This window comes from Arvicanthis niloticus, chromosome 12 (assembly GCF_011762505.2).
Source record: "Arvicanthis niloticus isolate mArvNil1 chromosome 12, mArvNil1.pat.X, whole genome shotgun sequence".
Classification (NCBI taxonomy): Eukaryota; Metazoa; Chordata; class Mammalia; order Rodentia; family Muridae; genus Arvicanthis; species Arvicanthis niloticus.
In genome coordinates, this window is record NC_047669.1 from 18,670,034 (window position 1) to 18,697,343 (window position 27,310).

The 27,310-nt window shown below is 42.7% G+C and overlaps 2 protein-coding genes across 5 annotated transcripts; one reads left to right on the forward strand and one right to left on the reverse strand.

Moving 5' to 3' along the window:
- Nucleotides 1–20,189, reverse strand: Pigx (phosphatidylinositol glycan anchor biosynthesis class X). The gene is made up of 9 exons (XM_034515268.2): nucleotides 20,020–20,189; nucleotides 19,469–19,631; nucleotides 16,887–17,103; nucleotides 15,049–15,112; nucleotides 10,999–11,140; nucleotides 6,324–6,537; nucleotides 2,704–2,804; nucleotides 1,960–2,099; nucleotides 1–617 (listed from the first exon to the last, which is right to left on the reverse strand). The coding sequence occupies exons 1-9, from the start codon at nucleotides 20,187–20,189 to the stop codon at nucleotides 512–514; spliced, it is 1,317 nt and encodes a 438-aa protein (XP_034371159.2). The 3' UTR covers nucleotides 1–511.
- On the forward strand, nucleotides 17,218–27,045 carry Cep19 (centrosomal protein 19). 4 transcript variants are annotated; one of them, XM_034515721.2, is made up of 4 exons: nucleotides 17,218–17,524; nucleotides 20,641–20,718; nucleotides 21,621–21,817; nucleotides 24,949–27,045. In XM_034515721.2, exons 3-4 carry the CDS (start codon nucleotides 21,688–21,690, stop codon nucleotides 25,308–25,310), a joined length of 492 nt encoding a protein of 163 aa, XP_034371612.1. In that variant the 5' UTR covers nucleotides 17,218–17,524; nucleotides 20,641–20,718; nucleotides 21,621–21,687; the 3' UTR covers nucleotides 25,311–27,045. The 4 variants fall into 4 exon arrangements, with proteins under 4 accessions (XP_034371612.1, XP_034371611.1, XP_034371614.1 ...); XM_034515720.2 differs by having other exon boundaries at nucleotides 21,654–21,817; XM_034515723.2 differs by having other exon boundaries at nucleotides 17,218–17,463.
- Nucleotides 27,046–27,310: the final 265 nt, after the last annotated feature.

Below are 27,310 nucleotides of genomic sequence, written 5' to 3' on the forward strand. Positions count from 1 at the left end.
TTTGCTAATTTAGAAAAAATTTTAATTTTAATTGCGAAATGGGAGTTATAGTAAGAAACATTTAGACATGTTTATAGACATTTCCGCTCCAGTAAATAAACAAGAATATCATCAGTCCAAATAAAAAAAAGAAAAAGAAAAAGTACCCATTCTAAGGTCACATTATTAATCTCAGTTAATGCTTATAAAACAAAATTATTCTTTTTCATATATTAATATCTATGTATTTCATGTATTTAAATATATTTTATATGTATTTGAAATACAAACATACACACAAATTTTTTTTTTTTATAAATTTGAAACAGAGCCTTGCTATGTTGTTCAGATTATCTTCAAAGTCCTGATTCTCTTTTTGTCTTAGACTCCACAGTAGAAAACTATAGCCAGGTGCTACCACACCCAGTTTGGAATTCTTTCCTTTTCTTTTTCTTTAAAAATTTATTTATTTTATGTATATGAGTGCACTGTCACTGTCTCCAGACACACCAGAAGAGGGCATCAGATCCCATTACAGATGTTGTGAGCCACCATGTGGTTGTTGGGAATTGAATTCAGGATCTCTGGAAGAGGAGTCAGTGCTCTTAACCGCTGAGCCATCCCTCCAGCCTGGAATTCTTATATAAAAACACAAAATAGGTATGGGACTCAATTAGTTTAAAACTTTATTGTCATCTTAAAGATTTTTGATGGTGGCACACACTTTTAATCTCAAGATCTGAGAGGCAGAGGCAGAGGCAAAAGCAGGAGAAACCCTGTCTAAAAAAAAAAAAGCAAGATAAAAAAATGGTACTGGGTTGCCTCTTCTAATATTTAAATCAATAAGGATTGTTGTGGCAAATAGAATTTTATATGTAAAATTATGAATGATTTATTCTCATAAAAACACTAAAAGACTTTAGCGGAGTAAGAAGCTGTAAGTATGTGAAGAGTTATCAGCTCCCATTACTCAACATAAAACAATGTCAATACACTCTGACTCCTGCCTCTGCCTCCCAAGGGTTGGATCAAAGGCTGTACCACATTGGGCCAACATTCTTATTCTAAAGGGATCTATGTGTGCATGCGTGCATGTCTGTAAGGCCAGAAGTCAATTTTGGGTGGGTGTTCCCAGGAGTTTTTAAGTTTTTGTTTTTGAGCCAAGTCTCTCCCTGGAACCTGGGGCTCACCAGTCAGTCTAGGAAGATCCTGGGATCTTCCTGTTCTCAGCCCCCCACATCCCCCACCTCCATACCATTATGCATGCATATGCACTCCAGGGCTGGAACTGTAAACATTCACCATGCACAGTGTTTTACATGCTTATGTGGTGAGCGCTTCACTTACTGAACTATCTCCCTTAGCTGGGGAGTGTGTTGTAGCATTTCTGTCCCTATTTTTGTTCCACCAAGTGTAACACTAAATCAAGAAAAGGTTTCTTTTTCTTTTCTTTTTTTTAAATCATTTGAGGATAGCATTTTTCATAAGTAATCATCTAAATTACTTTATTCTTAATTATAAAGGTGTCTCCATGTTTAGTGTAAATTAAAAGGCTCTACTTACAAAATGAGAATAATTTGACACTAATAATGAACTCATTTTTCTATACCAAATGAAGATAGTCACTTCTAAGTATTAATTTAACACAATGAAGCCTTCTCTATTAGACCACCAAAGAGCACTTGAAGGTTAGATAATAGAACTCTAAAATTTTCAATGATCTAACAATGACCCAAAATTTCCTCTGGGAAACAAAACATTTTTGTCATTTGTTTTTCCAGACAGTGTCTCACAATATAGACCATGCTGGCCATGAACTGACAGAGATCTGCCTGGCAAACACATATGTAATCAGCAAACACAGTTTTAACCATAAATAAAGACAAAATAACCAGTTAATTCTTAAAAGAGCACTCTTGTCATAAATGAATAGGTCTCATTTATTAGATTCATAGAAAACATTAACTGTACAAAACTTACAGAGAAAAATGGCCATATTTGAAAACAGCTAAAAGGATCAAAGTAGAACACAGAATCGTAATGAGCAGCGTCACAGAACACACCAAAGAGGTGTGTATAGTCAGTCCCACTGGAACCTGCACTGTCAAATTCTTAAGTATCTGTGGAGAGAGGGGAACAGAAAATTAGAGACATCCAGGTGCTCAACTATAGGCAGGTCGTCTACATCAAGCTCCTGCCAATCAAGGCTCTAAGAACTTCTCACAAGAGGGGCAGAAAGTTTAAGAGCCAGACGATGTGGAAGTCAGCTGTAAAATGCACACTTCTGGACATGCTGTGGCTGCTACCTCAGCTCCCAGCAGCTGGAGTTTCCTCTATAGCCTCCGCTAATGAAGGAGCCCTAGGCAGTGGATGGTCGCTAAGTGAGGAAGAATCACTCTCCTGGGCTCCAACTCACTTAAACTTCTGGTCTTTCTGCTGAAGGAAATCGAATAGATTTGCACTGCTTCTCCTTGCCATTGTACACCTTTAAAAGGGTGCCAGCTACGTTGTACTCTGAACCAATGAGGCATGGCACTGCCCTACTCCAACAGCTCCCAATTTAAATGATACTGACTTTACCTACTGTGGCCATCAGTAGCAAAGAAACAACATTAAAACAGCCAAAGTGCTCTGTGTTAGAATACGGCACGATGACCCTTTAAATACAGCAGACAGATTTAGAAATGAGGTGGTGCTGTTTAAGAGCGCCGTAAAGCATCTTACTGATTTGTACTGCATGTTTTTCCACTGGCAGATCTCCTCACTCTTCAAAGCACAAGGAGCCGCTACTTCTGACTGAGCCCAGCATTTCAAAATTGGAAACTCTGAAAAAAAGGGGGTGAGGTGGGGACAAGAGGTCAGAAAACTTGTATTTAGATTCAAGGCTATAGCTGTCTTGCACTTCACCAGGAGTCATTCGTGCTAGGCTATGAGAATCCAAACATTTCAGCACACACTGGACATGGTTCAGACCCATCTGTCAGAGGCTGGTATGCTGGCGTCCTTTCGTACGAGGATGCCTAAGACATGAAGTTGCAACGGTGATCACAGAATGGAAACATGGTTTGTTAACAAATTCCACTAAAAATGTAATGTTACTTCTTTTTGAAGGATCACTCCAGGAAAAAAAAAAAAAAAAAAAAAAACCTATTGTTTCAAAAACCTGTTCTGAAGTATCTGAATTTTATTCAAAAAAAATAAGTATACATCTTTAGTGTACAGCCTGATAAATTTCCATATCAAACACCCCTATGAAGAACACTCAGATCAAAGCAAATAGTATCAGAATTCTGTGTTTTCTCAGGAGAAAAACTTCTTCAAAGTTTATTTAGATAAGTAATGGTGTCATTAAAAGGAACAGAAAACATGACTGGATAAAGAAAGTGAGCAGAGTGAAAAGTCTTAATGCTCACATCAGAGAAAACATAAGATTAAAATCCCCTCTGGTAGTTAATAGTAACGACACTGCTGGAAACCAGGAAAAATCAAAACCTCAAAGAGCTTTTCAAACTAAAGGAAAGGCCTCTTTTCTAAGGCTCTATGAATAAGTAATCAAAGAAGAGGACTTTAGTTTTATTCTGACAACTTCACGTAGCCTAAATTGTCTTGGAACTCACTACAGTGCCAACCAAAGAAGGTCTTCAACTCCTGATCCCCGCTGGTTCCACATACCAAGTTCTACATGCATACAAACACCTGGCTTTTTCTCCCTTGTATTTTTGAGACAGGGCCTCAGACACATTGAAACTCTTGATCCTTCTATCTCAGACACCGGGATTAGAGGTATGCACCACCAAGTCCAGCAAGAATTGTTTTGGAATTTACCCAAATCTCCACATAAAACAGAACTCTAGAGTGAGCCCCAAAGCTCATGAACAACATCTGTCACCAATGTAGGTGAGCAAGCACCCTACAAACAGTACCCCACAAATATAGTGCCCCACAAACACAGCACATGACAGAGGAAACAAGGCACAAAAGTCTCAAAGCCCTGTAAGCCATTGTAAAAACAGATAGCAGGACTGGATTCTGTAGTTAAGAGCATTCGCTCTTCTTAAAAAGGACCCAGGTTCAGTTCCCAGCATCCGTCACAATATGTACCACATCCATAGGCAAGTATGTGGTACATATACATACATGAAGGCAAACACTCATACACAAAATAAATCTAAAAACCAAGCAGAAAGCAGCAAAGGGGAAATAGACCACTATAAAAGGAGACCCCATCAGAGTACAGCAAGGCCACCACTCAGGAGTCTGAGGCAAGAGATCAAGACTGTCAAGGCTGGGCTGTAGCTACAAAGCAAGTTTAAGGCAAGAGTGGCCTACATAGGAAGACTTAGCTCATTCCTTTCCCCTAAAAAGAGAAATGACCAGTTATTTCATGTCTACTCGTAGTAACATAATGTTATCTATGGTATTGTCAAAGGAGCCAATGAGTGAATCTGATCACACTCTGGAGTCATCGGCCACTTCCAGGAAATAATTACATGAGCTCAATCAGAAAAGCCAGAACACATCTTCACATCCATCTGCCTCCAAAGGAGCTTCAAAGCAAAAAAGTGCCCCGGGCATGGTGGTGCACGCCTTTAATCCCAGCACTCAGGAGGCAGAGGCAGGCCAATCTCTGAGTTCAAGGCCAGCCTGGTCTACAAAGCAAGTTCCAAGGCAGTCAGAGCTACACAGAGAAGCCCTCTTTTGGTAAAAAGCAACAACAACAACAACAAAGAAGAAGAAGGAAAAAAAAAAGAGAGAGAGAAGGGAACCGTACACTAAAGAGAGATAGAAACAACACAGAGGGGTTTTTGTTGGTTTTCTGGTTTTTTTTTTTTTTTTTTGGGAGGGGTGTTCTTCTTTTTTCTTTTTCTTTTTTTCAAGACAGGGTTTCTCTGTATAGCCATGGCTATCCTGGAACTTACTCTGTAGGCTAGGCTGGCCTCAAACTCAGAAATCTGCCTGCCTCTGCCTCCCAAGTGCTGGGATTAAAGGCGTGCACCACCACTGCCCGGTGGTTGTTTTGTTTTTTAATGGACAGACTAAATTACAGTATTTAGGAATAGTGCCCATTCAGCTAGGGGTGGCGGGTGGTAGTGCAGTATGACTTTAATTCCAGAACTTCGGAGGCAAAAGCAGGCAGATTCCTGACTTCCAGGACAGCCACCACTACACTGAGAAACCTTTTCTCAAAAACACCAGTAAAAAGTTATACCCATTAAAAATTGAGGGCTGGGGGGCTGGAGAGATGGTTCAGAGGTTAAGAGTACTGTCTGCTCTTCTAGAGGTCCTGAGTTCAATTCCCAGCAACCACATGGTGGCTCACAACCATCTGTAATGAATATGATGCCCTCTTCTGGTATCTGAAAACAGATACAGTATAATCATGTATATACAATAAATAAATCTAAAAAGAAATTAAATAAACAAAACAATTGAGGACTGGGGATGGAGAGAAGGAAGGCTCAGAGGTTAAGAGCATTTCCTGCTCTTCCAGAGAATCTGAGTTTGTTTCTAGCACGCATGGTGGGTGGCTCACAACTGCCTTTAATGGCAGCAGCTCCTCCAGGAAATGCAGCACCAATTTTGGGTGCTGTACTCTGAGACACACACACACACATACACACACACACACACACACACACACACACACTTTAAAACATCTTAGAATAAGAGAAGAAGCAAGTGTCAGCGTGAGTAAGTGAGCTCGTCCTGGAGCACAGAGGCATATGTGACAGAGAACACATGGAATAGGTACGGGGTGGGAGTGGGGTGAAGTGTGTGTGTGTGTGGGGGGGGGGGCTCTGTTTATCATTAAATACAAAATAAAAATTAGAGCAGGGCAGTGGTGGTGCACACCTTTTGTCCCAGCATCTGGAAGGCAGAGGCAGGCTGATCTCTAAGTTCGAGGCCAGCCTGGTTTAAATTGAGTTCTAGGACAGCCAGGGCTGTTACACAGAGAAACTCTGTCTCAAAAACAAAACAAAACAACACATTATTGCATTGTGTATGTGTGTGTACATGTGCACCATGCACAATGTAGAGGTCAGAGGGGAATTTGCAGGAGTTGGTCTCTCCTTCTATCACGTGGGTCTTGGGCAACCATGCAGGTGGTCAGGCCTACCAACAAGTATCTTACCTGCTGAGCTATCTTACAGGCCTATGAAGTTTTAATTCCTGACCTGGGTGGTACTTATAGGCCTCTGCCTACAATTCACTACATCACACGTATGTGTGTGGTTTTCTATATGACTTTAAAATTGTAACAAACAAGTCACAGAGGAAGATGCATTTGCCGTCACCATCCTTGACTAGGCCCGCACACCCTTCTGCTCGCTTTCAACCCTCACCTTGGTCACAGTACATCAGTAAGTCGGGGTTATTGACCACAATGAGGGTGTCTCCATCTTTCCTGTGTGGCCGGTGGTATCGATAGTGCACAGGTAAAAAGGCCTGGAAGCAGTCGATGCACTGCGTGTCCTGCCGGGCATAAATGAGGACTGCAGACTCATTCGACAAATAGTTGGGCGCTTCTATATTAAAACTTTCTGATACCATCACTGCCTGTGGGAGAGAAAACAAATATCAATCAAGGAAAAAAAAATATGAATGAAGAAAAATAAAAAAGACAAAAAGTAAACCCGAAGACTGCTCTACAGATAGGCAGAGGCATCAGCTGTCCCCTGCCTGCCACAGGCCATTCCTCAATTGTATGTAGAGAATACAGGATATGACGCAGGAATAATAAAAGTAGACCAGGGAACAACTATTGACAAAAACCAACCAACCTGTGTTAGGTTAAAATGACTGGTCCCATCCCAGCCATTTCCTGTTTTTTGGTGAAGTAAGGTACTGAGTAAGACAGAGTAGCGCAGGCAGGAAGCCAAGCAAAGGTCAGCGACTTTCTAGGGTGTGTATAGAGTGGAAATGTGAGAAACAATTTATTTTTGAGGTGCTGAGGCTCAAGACCAGGGCTTTATACACTCCAGGCAAGGGATTCCCACCAAGCAGCATTTAACTATTTTCAACAAATTGCACTTTCTCTCTCTTTCCTCCCTCCCTCCCCCCACCACAAGAGTGTCCACTGTTTAGCTAAGGCTGGATTAGAACTTACTCTGCAGCTCATGCTGGCCTTTAACCTGCAATTCTCCTGCCTCACCCTTCCAAGTGCTAAAATTTTAAGTATGCACCAAACAGGAAATGACTTTTTTCTTTTTAAACTCAGAGATGGTTCCACAGATAAAGGACTTGCTAAGCAAGTCTGACAACTTGACTTCAAACTCTGGCATATAGGGTGGAAGGAGTCAGCTGACTCCACAGTTTCCTGCTGGGCTAGAGAGAAGGTTTAGTGGTTAAGAGCATCTGCTTCTGTATCTTGTAGACCATCATTTAAATCCTAGCTTCCAGCTAGGTCTAGAGAGTGAGTTCCAGGACAGGCAGGGCTACACAGAGAAACCCTGTCTTGAAAAACCAAATAAATAAATAAATAAGCTAAGAGTCCAGCCTGGTAATGTACACCTTTAATCTCAGCACCTGGGAGGTAGAAGCAGGCAGTGGATTTCTATGAGTTCATGGCTAACCTGGTCTACATAATGAGTTCCAGGCCATCCACGGTTACACAGTAAGACCCTATCTCAAGAAACAAAACTAACCAAACAAACAAAAAAAATGTGTTTAGAACCATTTTAAAATAAATATCCAAAGCTAAGCAAGGTGCACCATACCTAATCCCAGCATTTAAGAAGCTGGGCTGAGATTGTGGCAAGTTCAAAGTTACCCAGGGCACCTCATGAGCAAACTCCAGGTCAATTTAGACTACTGTTTCAAAAAAAAAAAAAAAATTGACATATTCTACACTAAGAGAGAAACTACAGAGATGCAGAGGTTTGTTATACTGGAAATCTGCATACACATATATATTTCTGGCTGGCCTGGAACTTTACATAGACTAGGCTGCCTTCTAACTCACAGATATCAGCTGCCTCTTCGTCCTGAGTGTTGGGCCTTAAGGCATGTGTTACCACAGCTGGCTGTGGCTGTATTCTGATATTTGAAAATCTGTAGTATACAATAGGAAACAGAACTATTGCAGCTATCATAAGCAAGAAAAAGTAGTGAAACTGTGTTATAATGTATTTCTTTAGCAATATTTATTTGACATATATATTCACATATATACCCACATATACATCCAGGGATACTGTACGGAATGTGTATATGGATGTATGCACATAAGTGCACATACACATGCTCATGTACTCCTCCCTTCTCTTAGATTTTCTATGCAAAGCTCTGATACACTTCAGAGAAACCAGTAGCATTAACTCCTTGTCGCAGCAAGCATTATAATTTTCCTATTTGGCTGTGACAGCAAGCCCTATATGCTTTTGACATGTTCTTTCCCTCCTACCCACAGGAATAACAACCCACTAGCAAATGACACAGTTATATACAGACATGAATCATTAAGGGACCTTGGAAGTGACCACATTAAACCACTGTGTCATGCAAGGGATTTACCAAGTATTCAGCCACTATTTCAATGCTTTAATGGCCACACGGGAGCTCATTACTTTAAAGCGCATTCTACCTACTGTTAAAAGGGTATTTGTTTTCCTAAGTGGGAAATATGTACTGGCCTATAATGCCAGTTGTTCTTGCTTATGAATATGTTCTTGCAATAGTTCTGTTCCCTATTATACAGGCATCAGATCCTCTAGGAGCTGGAGCTGCGAACTGGAAACCAAAGGAATCAGTTACCACTAAGCAATTTCTTAGCCTCTTCATTTGCTCTTCTTTAAAAAGCCTAGCTGAGCTAGCTAGCTAGCTAGCTCGCTCTCTCTCTCTCTCTCTCTCTCTCTCTCTCTCTCTCTGTGTGTGTGTGTGTGTGTGTGTGTGTGTGTGTGTGTGTGTGTGTGTGTGTGTATACACATTTGGGTACCAAGAGAACAACCTCAGATGTCAGCCTTTGTCTTTCAACTTATTTGGAACACTGCTGTGCCTGTCTAGCTGGACTGAGGGCTTCTGGGAATCACCTTCAATCCTCTTCTGTCTGTCTCCTTTCTCCTCAGAGAAGCACAGGGATTACAGACATTTGCTCTTCAGTACCTGGATTTTACATGAGTTGTGGGGACTTGAACTCAGGTCTTCATGCTTGTGGAGCAAGTGATTCCACCCACTGAACCTTCTCTCCAGACCCTTATTTAGTTGAGATCTTTCTTCTTTCTGTTGGGGGCCGACTTTTAGCAGAAAGCGGCTATCAGCTTTGCAGCCATCTTGAGCCATATACCCTGACATGAGACTTGGATTACAATAGCCTACAACAGCTGAGCACACTCTGATAATCTTGGTTTAGATACCTTGGGTGTGTGAGATTAAAGGTGTGTGAGATTAAAGGTGTGTAATTTAAGAGTATGACTTAGAAGTGTAGAGATCAGATTTAGAGACAAGACCTAAGGGCATGATTATAGGTGTGACCAAAAGGCATGGCTTAGAAGTGAGACATCTAAAAGGCAGAGGCAGAAGGTAGAGAATCAGACATTAGGGAGACACAGCAGATAGAGGAGACAGAGAAGCAGGCACTTGGGAGAGAACTTGGAAGAAGTAACTTGGAACTTGGAGGCACTAGGGACTAGGCACTAGTGACTAGGAACTAGGGACTAGGAACTTAGGACTTGAGACACTTAGAGGAAGAGAGACTAAAGAATAAACGGGATTGAAACGCATTCTGTCTGGTCTCCATTCTTCGAGTCCGGCCTCACACACTCTCTCTCTTGCTGAACCACGACCCGAGGACCGGAGCGGCAGCTTGGACAGGGATACAGTGGCCGCCAAACTCGGGGCAGCCCGGGCCTCAACATTTTGCTCGGGCGGAGACATTTTTTGCCCGCCCGAATGTGGGACTAGTGCGGTTCCCAACATTTTTTGGCCGCCCAAAGTGGGCCGGCTTAGGCCTCAACACCTTCTTATGTAGTCATTTAGTACTATGAATTTCTTCCTAAGTAGTTTTAGCCGCAACCTACTAACTGTGATGTTGTATTTTTACTTTTCTTTAATACACTATTTTTCATTTCCCCTAGAAATATGTTATTAATTCCCAAATACTTGAGGTCTGGAAGATGCCTCAATGTGTAAAATACTCACTGAGCAAACTTGAGGACCTGAGTTCAGCTTTCTAGAACCCATATAAAAGCTAGACCAGTCCTGCTATCTTTGACCCTAGAGCTGGTGAGGGATGGGAGGGGAAGACAGGTAGACTCTGGCCTGGTTGCCAGCTAGTCTAACCAAAAGGGACCATGCCCCATGCTCAGTGAGAGATCCTGTGGTAGAACTAGCAGGTGTGTCCCTATTGAAGGAGGCAGGGGTCACAGGGGTCACAAGGGATGCACCACCACTGCCCAGTGGCTTTTAGGTTTCAAAAGCCTCCACAAACCCTAGGGAGTGCTCTGCCTCCTGCTTGTGGATGTGCCCTCAGCCCTCAGCAGCCTGCCATAGATTCTGGAACTGTAACCCCGGTTAAATTTATAAGTTGTCTTGGTAATAGTGCTTTATCACGGCAATAGGAAAGTAATAGAGACCCAGCCACAAACATAAGAAGGGAAGATAGAGGAACACATCGTATTTCAACTGTGGCCTTCACACATGTACATACGGGGCATTCACAAATGCAAGTACAGGTACACAGCCAACACGAAAGCAAAATGCCAGCGTCTTTCCTACTACCAAAGCTGATCACTGTTTATTAACCTTCATCTTCTCAGAGGCTGAGACACACGTGTATACATTAACTTCCTTAGTCACTGACCTATGAACTATACCCTGAAAAGCATTTAACTACCTGGGGTTTGTTGGCTTAGTCCTGACAACTGTCACTCATTTATTGAAGAATATGCCTACTATGTTACTGCAAAAGAGTACCTTAAAAACTTAAACAAAACTACAATGTTGCTTTTCTACCATCTTACCTTAATCCACATCATATGTTCCTTTATTTATTTCTCTTTAAAAATTCCCCAGTATCTGTACCTCTGTTATGTTTCTTTCTCGTAGTGAAGCCAACTCATAGGGATCCACGAAGAGTCCTGTTGGAATGTAATGTTTAATTAAGAGCCGGCAGGTCTGTAAGTCCTCAATGCTTTCTCCAAATTTCACTTTTATTAAAAGGTCTCTGTAAGACAAGAATATTTAAAGTAAATTTTCTCACTCAGTTATTAAATAAAAGTTTTATATTACAGTCATAACAGCATAGACACTATATTTCAAATTCATTTTCTAAAAGTAGATTATCATGTCAAATGAAATACTTACACAAGAGATCACTCATTAAATGTTTCATAACTCATGCCATAAAGCCATAGCACAGCACAAGTGTGAAAACAGATGAAGACCAATGTGAAGGCATAAAGTCCAGAAGTAGTCACACTTATGTTAATATTTCCGAAGGAAGAACCAATATGATTTGATGGGGAAAGCAGTGTCTTTGAACGATGGTACCGACACTGGTTATCTATGTAGGAGAAGACTGATTACTTCATAAGCACCTACAAGAATTCACTTAGGTCTGGGGATGTCTCAGTGCTTAAGAGAGTGCTGCTCTTGCAGAGGACCTGAGTTCAGTTTCATACCCATGTCAGGTTGCTCACACGGCCTGTAACTCTAGCTCCAAGAGATTAGACACCTCTCTTCAGGCACCTACATCACACATACACACAGGTCCACATATTCCTGCACTCATGTACACATACCTACAGCTGCACACACTTACCCACAGGTACACATGTATGTATACCCACAGCTACACACACCTGTATCCATGTACACACACCTACATGTATTCACACACATACATATGCATACACTCACACACCTATCTGGACTCATGTATACCTACCCACAGTAACTCATACACACACACACACACACACACACACACACACACACACACACGCAATAAAGTCTTTTTGCTTGTTTTTTGTTTTTCAAGACAGGGGTTCTCTGTGTAGCCCTGGCTGTCTGAGAACTCACTCTGTAGACCAGGCTGGCCTGCCTCTGCCTCCTGAGTGCTGGGATTAAAGGCAGGCATTATCATTTTTGGCTAAAATAATCCTCTTTAAAAATCAGTTTAAGCCAGGCAGTGGTGGCGCACGCCTTTAGTCCCAGCACTTGGGAGGCAGAGGCAGGTGGATTTCTGAGTTCGAGGCCAGCCTGGTCTACAGAGTGAGTTCCAGGACAGCCAGGGCTACACAGAGAAACCCTGTCTCGAAAAAACAACAACAACAAAAAAAATCAGTTTAAGCCAGGAGGTATCTCGAAAAACAAAAACAAAATTAAAAAATAATTAATAAAAAATAATAAAAATTAGTTTAAAACAGGTTACAAATTGGGGGAGGAGAGTACACACCTATAATCTTGGCACTAACGACAATGCAGAGTATCTTTGAAATTTTAAACCCAGTTTAGGCTATTTGATGAGAACTTATCTCAAAACAAGCAAAACACCAACATAAATAAGGTGTGTAAGAGGCAAACTCTGGACTACAGTGCAGAGAAGATCCAAGCACAGCATGGTGCTTTGCTTAAGGAAACAGCAAAACCGGTTGCTAGAGACTGGAGTGGCTGGAAGTCACAGAACTGAGTCTCAAAAAAGAGCTTATATGGTTAGGCAGTGGTGGCCCACGCCTTTAGTCCCAGCACTTGGGAGGCAGAGGCAGGCGGATTTCTGAGTTCGAGGCCAGCCTGGTCTACAGAGTGAGTTCCAGGACAGCCAGGAATACACGGAGAAACCCTGTCTCGAAAAACCAAAAAAAAAAAAAAAAAAAAAAAAAAAAAAAAATGCTTATATTAAAAACAAATAAATAAATAAATAAAATTCCAAAATCCAATTAGAAGTTCCTGAATGCCAAAATGAAAGTTCAGAAGACTGAGCAAAAAAGTGAACAAGTAGCAAGTTTCCAAAGTTTCATTCTGACCAGTCAACACATAAAACACAAGCATTCATTACAGATCCCAATGGGATAAAGTCTTAGATAAGTCAGCCTCCAAGCAAAGACTTCCATAACTTTGTAACTAAATAAACAAAGGTTATAGGACAAAGCGGACAAATGAAACCTTAACTGACAGCAGGAAGAGCCCAAGAGTCTTTAAAGGAAGAAACAGGAGCTACAAACATCAACATTCATCACACCCTCCTGAACACGTAAAGACTCAAGACAATATGAGCACCAGCAGGAATAATACCAGTCACCAGAGAGGCTGGCACAGACTGATGCTTCTGTCTCCTCAGGTGAATGTCCAATACTACCTTTGATCTAATCAGCAAGAAAGTCACTACCAGGTGTGGCTTCTTGGGTGGGTTAGGAATTTTGTTTTGTTTTTATTATTTATTATCTATTTGTCTACTTAACACAAACTAGAGCCACATGGGAGGAGGCAACTTCAACTGAGAAAAATGCCTTCATGAGACTGGGGAGCTTTCCTAACTGATGACTGATGTCAGAGGCCCAGCCTACTGTGGGTGGTGCCACCCCTGGCCAGCTGTACAAGACAGCAAAATGTGCAAGCCACGTGGCACAAGCCAGTAAGCAGCACTCTTCTATGGTCTCTGCTTCAGTTCCTGCCTCCAGGTTCTTGCACTGACGTCCCTCAGTGGTGGACTATGACCTGGGAGTTCTAAGATGAAATAAACCCTTTCCTTCCCATGTGGCTTTTGGTTCATAGTGTTTATCACGGCACTAGAAACCCTAACGTAAGACATACGTCAACCTTATACCTCCAGAAACAGGAGCCAAAGCAAACCTCTTTTCTTTGAGATGTTATGAAATGGAATGGTAAGTGGCCCTTTAAAAGCCTTTCTATGGGACTGAAGATGTGACTCATAGATTAAGAGCATTTGTTGCTCGTACAGAGGACCAGGGTTTGGTTCTCAGTACCCACGTGGTGGCTCATGACTGTCTGCGACTCCGGTTCCAGAGTATCCAACGCCATCCATTTTCTGTCCTCCATGGGTATCAAGCATGCATGTGGTACACACATACACATACATGCAGGCAAAACATAAATAAAATGAATAAATCTAATAAATTTAAAGTATCTGTAAATATACCTAATATATTCAAAGATTTAAAGATAAGCTTTTGAGGGAAAGGGAAGTGTTTTTAATAATTATTTATTTTGTGTGTGGGGGGGGGGCATGTACTTGCCATGGTTAACATGTGGCAGTCACAGGACAACATGTGGGAGTCAATTCTCTCCTTCCACCATGTTAGTCCTGGGCCAAGCACCTTTACCTACTGAGCCATCTCATTGCCCAAGTCTGTGTGGTTTTAATTTTTAAAGATGTAAAATTTCTGAATGCCTAATTAAAAGCAATTAAAGCCTGACTAATGAGAGACCAAGGAGTCGGAGGCAGCAGCAGCAGAGTATGAAAGCTGGAGCATAAAAAGAAGAAAAGCCAACAAAAAGAAGAAAAGACTGACAGTGAAGAAGAAACAAGCAGTGAACTCAAAGTAAGAGCACACAATCTAGTTGGATGGCTAAGTTGGATCAACATAAGTTTCAAGCCAATTTGAACTACACAGCAATACTTTGTCTCAAGAAAGAAAAATAAATAAATAAATGAAATGAAATAAAATTACATATATATATATATGTACACAGCAAGCAACTATTTCTCCGTTGATATTTTAATCACCTAATCATTTCAAAGTATGAACCACATGTGACAAATCTGTTACTCTGTAACTTTAAGAAAGCCAGGCTCAGTGGCGTACATCTGTAATCCCAACCTTTGAGTGGATGAACAGGAGGATCAAGAGTTTGAGGTTATCCCAAGCTATATGGCCAGTTTGAGGTCAGTCTGGACTATAGGAGACCTTGTCTCAAAACAAACAAGCAAAAAAAAAAAAAAAAAAAGTACCAAATTTTCAGTTTATCCATATTTTAACTATCAACCAAAACAAACAAGCAAAAAAAAAAAAAGTACCAAATTTTCAGTTTATCCATATTTTAACTATCAATTTCTTGCTGTAAATTATGAGACAATAGTGTAATATAAGTAGAAATCAGAGGACAACCTACCTGTGGAAACCATCTTTCAAAAATTCTTGCCTCAAAATAATTTCAGAACAAGTGGGCCTTACACCTATAAAAATCAAGACGTTAAAAATGAAAATACGCACGGGAAAAGAAATCTTAAATAACTACTGTAGTAGGCTTTACTTGCTAGAAAAGTCTAACCACCTAACAGTCCAAGGTAAAAAAAAAATTATTATTATTATTATTTTTTTTTTTTTTTTGGTTTTTTGAGACAGGCTTTCTCTGTATAGCCCTGGCTGTCCTGGAACTCACTCTGTAGACCAGGCTGGCCTCGAACTCAGAAATCTGCCTGCCTCTGCCTCCAAAGTGCTGGGGGTAAAATTTTTAAATGTACACAGTCTGAGCTACTAACTATTTCCAGGAGTGCATCACTGAGGTTGAAAATCACCACTGGAGTTGGCTTGTCTGTTTTCCATCTTTTAATAGCTGTGTCTTTGAGTAGAACCAGTCTTCTCTGTGGCTGCCTAGGCATTTAATACATGTAGAAGCAGTCAGAAATGTGCTCCATACACAAAGGACTCTGTTCATGTGATCTCAAGACATTATCCTGGCTAAGCAAATCATGCTTAATACATGATACAGCAACTTCTGTATTCTGATGTCCATGTCTGCAAGTCTTGGAAGATTGTACACGGATACTTTGTGAAGATGTTGGGAGAGTTTGAAAAAAAAAAAGGCAAGAAAATGAGGGGCACGTGAAGATTCAAAGACTTCACTTATACATACTTGGAATAAACAGAAATCTTCAGAAACTGATTCCATGGTTATTTTGGTCACTAAAACTATTACTCAGTGACTAAAAATTTAAGACTGGAAAGATGGCACACACCTTTGGTCCCATTACTCAACATGATCAACATACCAAGTTCCAAGAGAGGCTTTCTCAAATATCAAAAATGAAGAAACAAACAAAAAACAAAAACAAAACCCCTAAAGATTCAGTAGCCAGGTACCGTGCTATAAAACATTAGTCAGAAATGTGTGGGAAGAATATTAAAACAGTGTGAATCACTGATAAACCTGTCACTCAGTAAGGTGAAGCCAGGAGAATAAACAGTTGGGAGATGCTTGCGGGTCCTATTGTGGGTCCCACCAACAATATAAAAGGGAGTCAACAGTTGTGGGGGGCAACTGCAGAGAAAAAGAGATGTGGTGGGCGGGGGGGGGGGGGGGGACGACTCATGTTAGGATTGAAGACCTGTCTGGAAGTGGCTTAGTGAGCTCCAGGGTTGCAGTTTTCCGGAGTCACCCATTTTTGTCTTTCTAGTGATGCAACTTCTTTTGAGTTATCCCTTCTCCTAGTAAGCAACCCCTCATCTATATTCCTACTAGTAACACCAATAAAAAATAGTCATTGGTTTACCAGACTGGACACTGGTACAAAGGTTACCTTTCTGGAATGAGTAGGTTGTGTGCGTGCGTGCGTGCGTGCGTGTGTGTGTGTGTGTTTCTCTGGGAAGTGTGTCATACAACACACCACCTCATCCCTTCTATACACGCTGTTTGGGCAGTCTCACACTTCGCTGGACGCCGAGAGTTTGCTGCCTCTCAGCCAGCACAACGCATCTTCAAAGGTACCAAAAGCATCTCAAGATGCTTCCTGGCTGGCTGTACTTTGTTTACTCCTTTAGTCACAGCGCGGCCAGTCGGCCTCGGAAAGACAAAGCCCGGCTCTGAAGCCCAGGATGGAACACCGGAGCAAAGATCACATAGGGCCTTTGTTGCTAACCTCCTCCGGCCTCCGGTACCCCAGACGCCGCGGGTGCTCCCCCACCTCCGCCCCAGCTCGGCAAACACTCTCTCAGGCCCCTGATCTTTACCAGAGCTGAAGGGGGCGTCGCTGAAGTCCGCGGCGAGCCTGTCGACCAGCCCAGCTGCCCAGAGGAGCAGCCAGGCCACGGCGCTGGCAGCCAGGACGCCGGGGCTCGACGCCCGCCCGAGAAGGGCGCGCGGGGCGAGCTGCGATCTCGGGAGGAATCTGAGCACGCTGAACGTGCTCCCACCTTCCCCGGTGACCGGGACAGAACGCTGCTTGCACTACCACCCCAGGAGCCCCTATAACTCCAGGTTCCCAAGAGGCCTGCCCCTGGCCCCGCCCCTCAGCCCAGTCGGGGCGGGGCGAGAGGCTGCGCATGCGCAATCTGCGCGCCCCGCTGTTGCCTAGGCAACGATCCTTGGGGCGCCCTGGCGGGCCTCTGTACCTGGCGAGCTGCCTATGGACAGCACTCGCTGCCCTCAGCCCGGCTTCCTGTCTAAAACCGGATGCGTGCGGGCTGGGCCCCCTGCCTCTGAGTTCACCCCATGGTTACTCCTGTAGGCTATAGCTGTCGCCGCTTTCTGCAGCGTCAGGCTCCACCTCGCCTCAAAATCGATCTAAGTGCTCCTCTGTGCAATGAGGTAGGATGGAAACCACCCCCTCACTGCTGTTCAGATTTGCACTTCCTGCTCTTCTTCGAGGGTAAGAAGGGTCGTGGAGGGTAGGAAGGGTCGCCGTGCATTGGTAAGGACTTAAATCGGGAACTCTGTATCCCCTTAGGTGCTGTGGGGAACAAATCCCTGGTTAAAAAACAAGTATTTCAGGTAAAAGTTTATCAGGTAAATGTGATGTCATTCCTCCCAACTGCAGAATGTGTTAGCTGGCTTAGAGAGTGCTGGTGCTGAACTGCAGATCAGAAGGCTATGAGGTCTCAAAAATGGGAAGATAGTGTAATATAGCACCACAAAAACAGTCTATTAAGAAATATGGACCACCGGGCAGTAGTGGCGCACGCCTTTAATCCCAGCACTTGGGAGGCAGAGACAGATGGATTTCTGAGTTCGAGGCCACCCTGGTCTACAGAGTGAGTTCTGGTCTACAGAGTGAGTTCCAGGACAGCCAGGGCTACTAAAACAAACAAACAAACAAAAAAAAAAAAAAAAAGAAAAAGAAAAGAAAAGAAAGAAAGAAAACAGAAAAAAAGAAATATGGACAAAAAAGAAAAGAAAGAAAAGAATAAATATGGACAAAGAAGAGGAAGAAGAAGAGGAGGAGGAGGAGGCGGCAGCAGCAGCAGCACCACTACTCTGAAAACAAAGGCAGTCAGATCTCTGAGTTTGAGACCAGCCTGGTCTACAGAGTGAGTCCAGGACAGACAGAGCTACACAGAGAAATCCTGTCTTGAAACAACAACAATAATAATAATAACTTACAAGACCTTACGTTATTATCGACTCTACTGACAAGTGTGGCCGTTTGCTTGTGTTTGTAGACCATATAGTGTCTAGAACGTTTACTAACATCACACATTAGTGAGGTGAACTCGGACCAAAGGCAAAGAAAGCACAGCAAAACAGCTCTTTATCTGACTAACTTCATAGGAGTAAAAATCTCACATCAGTAGGAGTGAGAATACAGATTATGATCCTATATGATAAATCTACCTGGCAATCATAAAATTTGCATTTTAGTACAGGAAACTAATGTATGTTATAAAACTAAACTGTAGTTTATGTATTTATATTTATGCATATATGTATGTATACATACAGCTAGAAAAAAGGTAATAGAGGTTAGGTAAATAGTTCATTTTCTCCTTTTATCCCTGTTTTTCTATAATGAACAAATATAATGTTCGTTTCTTATACAGTGTACCTATAGTTGGCCTCCAACTATAGATTATATATAATATCTCTAATATAACTAAGATTATAGAGATATTATTACCTTATGCTACCTTACCTTAACAATTTCAACATTTGCAAATCATAGTCACCATGTAATTGTAAGAATCTAAGCAATTCTTGTAATTGAGTGTACTTTGTCACTGAGGGTAAAGAAGAAAAGAGAGAGCAGAAAGTATTAATCTGAAAATATGCGGGTTTCTTATACTTGGAAAAATACCTTAGTAGGACAAATGAGCTGAAGTAAGCACCACATAAACATTACTGTTTTGAATATGGAGAGGCTGATTATCAACACACACTCACACACATCCTTTTTTTTTTCTTGAGAGGTAAGGGAACAGAGTTCTCAAACAGCTGTCCTGGGACTCAGGGCAATCCTACTTTTTTAGCCTGCTGAGTTCTGGGATTACAGGCATAAAGCACCATGCCTGTTCAGATCTGTCATTTTAACTATTGATGCTTAGGTTGTCACCAGCCAGCTGGCTGGGGTCGTTTTGCTCTAGCTGGATAGAAATCATGAGTAGGAGAAGTTCCCAGGCCCTTGAGTGTCCAAGGCCGGGACTAGCAGTCTAGATGATTAGGGACTTAGTGCTCCTGATTTAGAAGCTAGTGACGCGTGGCTCTGGGTACGCGGGTTGGATGCTGTTGGTATCTGTCTGGCAAGCATTTACCGGATACCGAAATGCTCTGCACCCAACAGCTGTGAGTGACGCCAGCAGGCAATATCTGCTGTACTTACGGCTCCTGGGGCCCTTGAATGTTGAAACATTCCATTTCTACAATGGCTAGGGGACCCCCAGGCCTGCTCCGGCTGTCCCCAGGACCTCAGACTGTGTTTCCTCATCCCCGAAGCGGTGTCCCGCGGTGTTTTCTCATAGCCTGACATCTGCCCGGGGTAAACCCTGTGTTAGGTAAGCCAGTGTGGAGTAATCACAGTAAAAACTCCCGTGTCCCACCTCGAAGAACAGCCTATGGCGGATCAGACGGGAGACCCATTTAACCCTACAGGCTAGTAGTATCGCGTAAGGCCCGTTAGCCTCCTGAAACTCTTCAGCACCTAGTTCTCATAGCTTCTGCTGCCTCTACTCCAGTGTTTCCACTTTGGTTACTTGCTCCCTGGAACCTTCTCCTGCCTTCTTGGGCCTTCAACTGCTACTGTCAGGACGGAAGCTGCTACCCAGTATGCCATTTTTACCATGTCTTCCTTGTGCTGACAGCTCAGCCTGGTCTGCTAATACCAACAGTCAAAAGCAGGAGAGAAAAGGCCACTGGAAAAGCCTTTTAACGAGCCTAATGTAACGTGTAACACCTGGAGCAGCACACTGAGGGCGTGTCCGGGTGACTCCGGAAGTGAGCTGCCAGATGGATGTGAGGCAAGGATGCTTGCAGCAATCAGGATACAACCCTTCATGCAAAGGAATTCGGTGATCTGTATCACAGGCCCGCTGCAGAGCCACCATGACGACTGCCCCGTGATGTCTTGGCTGAAAGTAGAAGGATTACTAATGCTGGCTGAGGCTTCTGCTCAGCATGCTGCTTTCTAAGGCCCGTGCCGGCTGGTGGAGTGCTCGTGGTGATGTCTGCCTTCAGCTGCGCTTCTGTAGTATCCTCAGAGAAACAGAAATAAAGAAAGGAAGGAAATCAGAGTCTGGACAGTTACGAGTAAGGGGCTGAGAGTTCTACCTCAGCCTGCTAGGTGTAAGAGAAGGGCCTTTAAAAATGTTGCCCTTCATGGTCTTAAAGAGGCCTCAACACCAACTAACAATTCTAGTAACAGTTAACAGTGCTTCGTATTATTTAACAATGTGTAACAGCATTTAACTCCTGCCCCGGTGCCCTAGGATAATATATATGAACCCTGCTTGTATTAATACACAGCACTGAACAAGCTTTACCCTTATTATGTTCCAGACATGTACTAAGAGCTTAATGAAAATGGACACACTTCCTGCCTTCCTAGAGCAAACAGACTAACAGGGAGGATACATGGTAAGTAGAAATAAATCTTGATGAATAAAAGAATCAGTGTGGGGTAGGCAGTGGTGGTGCATGCCTTTAATCCCAGCACTCGGGAGGCAGGCAGATCTCTGAGTTCAAGGACAGCCTGGTCTACAGAGTTCCAAGACAGCCAGAGTTACACAGAGAAACACTATCTTGAAAAAGAAAGAAAGGGAGAGGGAAAGAGAGAAAGGAAAGAAGGAAGGGAGGGAGGGAGGAAGGAAGGAAGGAAGGAAGGAAGCAAGCAAGCAAGCATTTGGAAGGCACAAAGCAATTAGATCTGGTCTAGTGGACTTCTCAGTACCAAATGTTTATAAAATAAAAAGTGCCGGAGATGTAGGGTAACTGGTAGAATGCTTGTCTACTGTGCACAAAGTCCTGGGTTCCATCTTGAGCAACCCACAAACCAAGCTTAGTAGCACATGCTGTAATTCTACCACTGGGAAGTAGAGACAGGAGGATTAGACATTCAGGGTCATCCTCCACTACATAACAAGTTCAAGGCCAGTCTGGGCTACAGGTGACACTCTTAAAAAAAGGAAAAAGTTTAAAAGAACATATACATAGAGGGTGAAACATCAGTTAAAGAAATCCTTTAACTGAAACATCAAACTTCTGAAGGCCACCCGGTCAGTTCTTGGGCTCCCAGGAGATTCATGCGTAATCTCTGGTACCAATGCAGCACACTAAGGGGTCCAGACTGAATGGCATTACCTACTCAGAGATCCAATGAACTGAGACTAGCCTGGACCAAACTGAACTTTCAGGGGTAGCCCTCAAAGTCTCGAACTTCATAAGCATACAGTCCTGGGGCTAGTCCACAGCCAGATCCACTGAGGAGAAGGGGAAAAGATTTATTCAACACCTAGCCCGATTTGGTTGTCCTATTTCAGGAAATTGTTGTACAGCTGTCCTGTTTGTATCAGATTTCCTCCAGTTTACCCTGAATTACACAAGAAGATGAAATACATTGCCAAGAAATGTGGAGTTAGGTTCCAGCCTCCAGCTATGATCTTGATTTATGAGGATGAAACCGAAGGAAAGAGCCGCCAGCGCATCATGCCAGTCCGGAACTTTTCCAAGTTCTCAGGTACCCCTTGTTTTATCTCGCCTCCTGTCTAGTTTTCAGTTTATTTTTAGTTATGTATATGTGTCCATGTGAGTGGGTGTTTACAGAGACTAGAAGAGGGCATCAGATTCCCTGTAGTTACAAGCTGAAGTTGGGAACCCTGCAAGCGCTCCTAACCATTGAGCCATCTCTCTGGCCCTTGCCTCCTGTCTTACATATTCTTAAGTCACTTAATAAAAATTACCTGACATCATCAGGTATGGTGACATACACCTATAGCCCAAGCAATGTAAGCGGCTAAAGCAGGAAAATTGCAAATGCAAAATATGTCTGGATAACTTGAGATAACCTATCTCAAAATTAAAGCAAAAAACAAAACGTGGGTTGGGGAGGGGATATAACTCAGTGGTGGAACACTGACCTAGTGTGTGCAGGTTCCTGGATCCAGTCCCACTGAGAGGGAGAAGGAAGAGGAGGGAGGGAGGGAAGGAAGGAGGGAGGGAGAGAAAGGGTAGGAACAGGGGGAGATAGAGAGGATATTTTAATTTTGTGCAGTGGAATGACAGGTTCCTCAGAATTAAGCAACCCTGGATGGGTGTAAATCATCAGGACTGGCCTGTGATCTTTGTGAAATCACTTATTGTTCACAGACTTCAGTTTCTGTGCTGATATTTTTAGGTCAACCTAACACAGGCTAGAGTCATTTAGGAAGAGGGAGTGTCAGTGGAGAAAATGCCCCCAACAGATTGATCTGTAGCAGACCTGTGGTCCATTTTCTTGATTGATTACTGAGGTGGGAGGGCCCAGTCCACTGTGGTGGGGCCACTTCAGGCTGATAAGGAAGCAGGTTGAGCAAGCCATGGGGAGCAAGCCAGTAATCAGCACTCCTTCGTGGCCTCTGCATCAGCTCCTGCCTCCAGATTCCTGCCCTGCCTGAGGTCCTGCTTTGGGCTTACTCTGTGATAAGCTGTGATATGAAGGCGTAAGTGAAATAACCCTTTCCTTCCCAAGCTGCTTTTGATAATGGTGTTTTATCACAGCAGTAGAAGCCCTAATTAAGACAATTTTCCAATCTATATTTTTTAACAGTTACAGAATTGGTGATTTAATATTTTAGAATAATTATATGAGTTAAATGATACACTACTGTTTAATGATACTAAATTTCCTTCTCTGAATATTTTTTATTTGAGGATAAATTTATTATTTATTAGTGTCACACAGCTGCCTTTTACGAGCTATGCCTTTTTTTTTTTTTTTTCCTCTTTTTTTTTGGCAGGAGGGATGGGGAAGCTTTAGTCCCAGCATTCAAAAGACAGAGGCAGGTGGATCTCTGTGAGTTTGAGGCCAAACCTGGTCACACTTAGTGAGCTCTAGCCCAGCAAAGGCCACACAGTCTCTAAAACAAATAAAACCACGCCATATTTTATCTTTAGACATTTTCTTCAGTTGAAAGTTTTTTAACATCTCTACTAAGTAATTTTAGGTTAAGAAAGTAAAAAAGAAAAAAAAATCCATCCTTTTCTCTCCACACCAAAGTTAGATTTGTTTGTTTGTTTGTCTGTTTGTTTAAAATGTTTTTATTGAGGCTGGAGAGATGGTTCAGCAGTTAAGAGTACTTGCTGTTGCAGTGGTGGCGGCGCACGCCTTTAATCCCAGCACTTGGGAGGCAGAGGCAGGTGGATTTCTGAGTTCGAGGCCAGCCTGGTCTACAGAGTGAGTTCTAGGACAGCCCAGGCTACACAGAGAAACCCTGTTTAGAAAAAAAAAAAAGTACTTGCTGTTCTTTCAAAGGACCAGAGTTCAATTCCCAGCACCCACATGGCAGCTCACAACCAGCTTCTAAATCCAGTTCCAGGGGATCTACCACCCTCTACTGGTTGCTGCCAGCACTGCACACATGGTTCACGTAAATACATTTAGGCAAACACTCAGCATATAAAGTCAAAATAGATTCTTTTAAAACTGTTAGATAGATAGATAGATAGATAGATAGATAGATAGATAGATAGATAGACTGACAGACAATGGCTGGCCAAGAACTCATGAGTATCCTCTTGCTTCAGCCTCTTTTTTTTTTTTGGTTTTTCAAGACAGGGTTTTTCTGTATAGCCTTGGCTGTCCTGGAACTCACTCTGTAGACCAGGCTGGCCTCGAACTCAGAAATCCGCCTGCCTCTGCCTCCCAAGTGCTGGGATTAAAGGCGTGTGCCACCACTGCCTGGCTCTTCAGCCTCTTAATGCTGGGATGAGAAACAATTATAAACCTGTACCACCAAACTCAGCCTGTTATATTTTTTGCTTTTTTAGTTAAGTAGTTAAGTTTAGTTAAGTAGTTTTTTAGTTAAGTAGTCCAGGCTAGCCTCAAACATTCTATCCTCCCAACTCTTCCAGATGCTAGGATTACAGGCATGTGTGTGCTGTATGACAAAATTCTCCTAGGTTGAAACAACATATATGTGTTTCAACATATGTGTATTTATCCCAGATAGTGAGCCCATGACCAAAGTGTGAATACCATTGAAGTTCAATTTGATAAACCAACAAGCATTATTGGGGTTACTTACAGGAATATGAGTAAGGGGTTACTCACAGGACCAGAAGTGACTCGAAAACAGCTGTATCACCAAGGCCCACCACAGCATCTGTGACAGCCACAAAGCTGGGAACCTGGAGCTCACTGCTTGGCCTGCAGGCAGCTCAAGAGGATGGAGAGTGTCTTTGTTTCTTTTAGGTTGCTTGGCAGGTCCCTGGAGTCTTTTGTGTAGCTTAGCTTAGCTTAGCTCCTTTGAGCGTGACCCTCAGCAGTCTTTATTGTGTTTCCTCAGGAAAGGAGGGACCTAGTGAATTTGATCAGTTTTGGGGACTTCCTGGAGTTATTTTGAATTGTTTAGTTCTTGTCTGAAGGAACTTCTCTGTAGGGTGGAATGTTTTAATGTGGGAGGGCTGCCGGTAACAGCATGTGTAACAGAGAAGTGTTAAAACTCAATTAATTCTAAAAGAACAGTTGTCAAGCATAATTGATTTAATAAACCCTTTTAGCCAGTGGGCTACCTTGGAGCTAGTGATCTCAGGGTTTTGGTCTGCTTTAGTCCTTGTAATAGTTTGTGATGGGTGTGATGTGTGGAGTACATACAATTTTCTTCCTCCTAGACTGTACCAGAGCTGCTGAACAGTTAAAGAATAACCCCCGGCACAGGAGTTACCTGGAGCAGGTGCCCCTGAAGCAACTGGAGAAACTGTTTGTGTTCTTACGAGGTTCCTTGCAGGGCCAGAGCTTGGCAGAAACAATGGAACAGATTCGGCGGGAAACAACCATCGATCCCGAGGAAGACCTGAACAAACTGGATGACAAAGAGCTCGCCAAAAGGAAGAGCATCATGGATGAGCTTTTCGAGAAAAATCAGAAGAGGAAGGACGACCCCAGTTTTGTGTATGACGTTGAGGTTGAGTTCCCTCGGGAGGAACAGCTGCTGTCCTGCAGCTGGGACACAGCATCAGTCGATGAGTTCTAAGACCTACTACTCCATGTTTCCACAAAGAACAAAGATCAGTTCTAGAAAATGCTGAAACGCTAACGATATCTAAAACCAAGACACTTATGTGCTACATAGGCCTATGAGAAACACAGAGATACAGGATAGGAATCTGCCTTCAAGGAGTTGGCAATCTAAAGAGAAGGGAACTCAAGAACTTGTGAAAAGATGTTTTAATAGTATTACTCAGGAAAAAGATAGGAGTCAGATATTTGGCTGTAGAAGGGTCAGAACCCGGGCTCCTCAGGGTGCACTGGGAAGACTTTCCCTCAGCAGAAAGGGGGCCATGCTTGGCTCTGAAATACTACAGATGTTTTTATAGAAATCAAGATGAAGCAAAGGGGGAAGGGGAAAGAAAGAGACAAGAAATAGGAAAAATCCGAGAAAGGGTGAGTAATTATAGTTTGACAAGATTGGAATTAACCTGTGTTCTTCATCAGGACTGTGTGCATTAACTCTGGGATAGACAGGAACGCCTGTAAATGCAACATGTCTTACAGATGCAAGTACATGTGGCAGAAGACAGGCAATTCTACTCCTCCATCAGGAAATATATTCTAACGTTACTCTGAAACCCAGAACCACTTCCTGTGAAAGGCTGGTTTGTACAGTGGGAAGTCCGCCCACAATGAGTGATAGGTACTGCTGTTCAGACCTATTCATGAGCTTAGATGTACAAAGATCTTGGCCTCACAAGGCCACTGTGTGCAGATGTGTTTGTTCTTACTAGAATATTATCTGATTGATAAAAATCCTACGTTTTCTACAGGGAAACTATTATACATTGAATAAACCTGTGAAAGTAAGTGTTAAGTCTTACCGGGTTTTTGGTTTTTGTTTTTTTTTTGTTTGTTTGTTTGTTTTTTGTTTTTGTTTTTGTTTTTTTTCGAGACAGGGTTTCTCTGTGTAGCCCTGGCTGTCCTGGAACTGACTCTGTAGACCAGGTTGGCCTCGAACTCAGAAATGCGCCTGCCTCTGCCTCCCAAGTGCTGGGATTAAAGGCGTGCGCCACTACCGCCCGGCTTGCTTGGGTTATTTTTTGTTGTTGTTGTTGATGATGATTTGTTTGTTTGTTTGCAGAAGCCTGTCCTGGAACTCAGTTTGTTGACCAGGCTGGCATCAAATTCATAAAGATCCTCCTGCCTCTGCCTTCTGAGTGCTGGGACTAAAGGTGTGCGCTGCCTCCACTGCCTCCACCACCACCTGGCTTCCTTTCTTATACAGCCCAGGACACCTGCCCAGAAGTGGCCCCACCCACACCGGGAGTTGTTAAACCTTAATTGAAAAGATGCTTCAAAGACTTGCTAGTAGGTCAGTCTAATAGAAGCATTTTCTCAGTTGAGGGTCTCTGCTCACAGGTACTACTAGCTTGGGTCAAGCTGGCAAAAAACAAACCAGCACTTTCCTGTTTGTCCTCTTCTTATCTCACTGCTGTAGCTGAGATTTCAAGCAGAATGAGCACCCTTGTCTCATTGCTGATTTAGAAGAAATGCTTTACATTTTTCCTCATTTAGAATTATGTTGTCAGGCTAGAGAGATGGCTCGGTGGTTAAGAGCACTGATTGTTCTTCCAGAGGTCCTGAGTTCACTTCCCAGCAACCACATGGTGGCTTACAACCATCTGCAATGGGATCCAATGCCTTCTTGTGGTGTGTCTGAACACAGCTACAGTGTACTCATATAGATAAAATAAATAAATAAATCTTTAGAATTATGTTGTTTGTAGGTTTGTCGTATGGACCCTTATTTTTTTTTTTAATAGCCAATATTTACTTCAGCAGGTGAAAAGCCAAATGCAGACAGCTTTTCATTGTGGTTATACCTTAGTGCTTGATTTCATTGCTTGTTATGGATGTATTTAAGTTGTTTATATCTTCTGGATTTAATTTTGCTATGTCATCTATATCTTAGGATTTATCCATTTTCTCTAGATTTTCTAGTTTTTTGGGGGGCGAATTTTCAGTACTCTGTAATGGTCT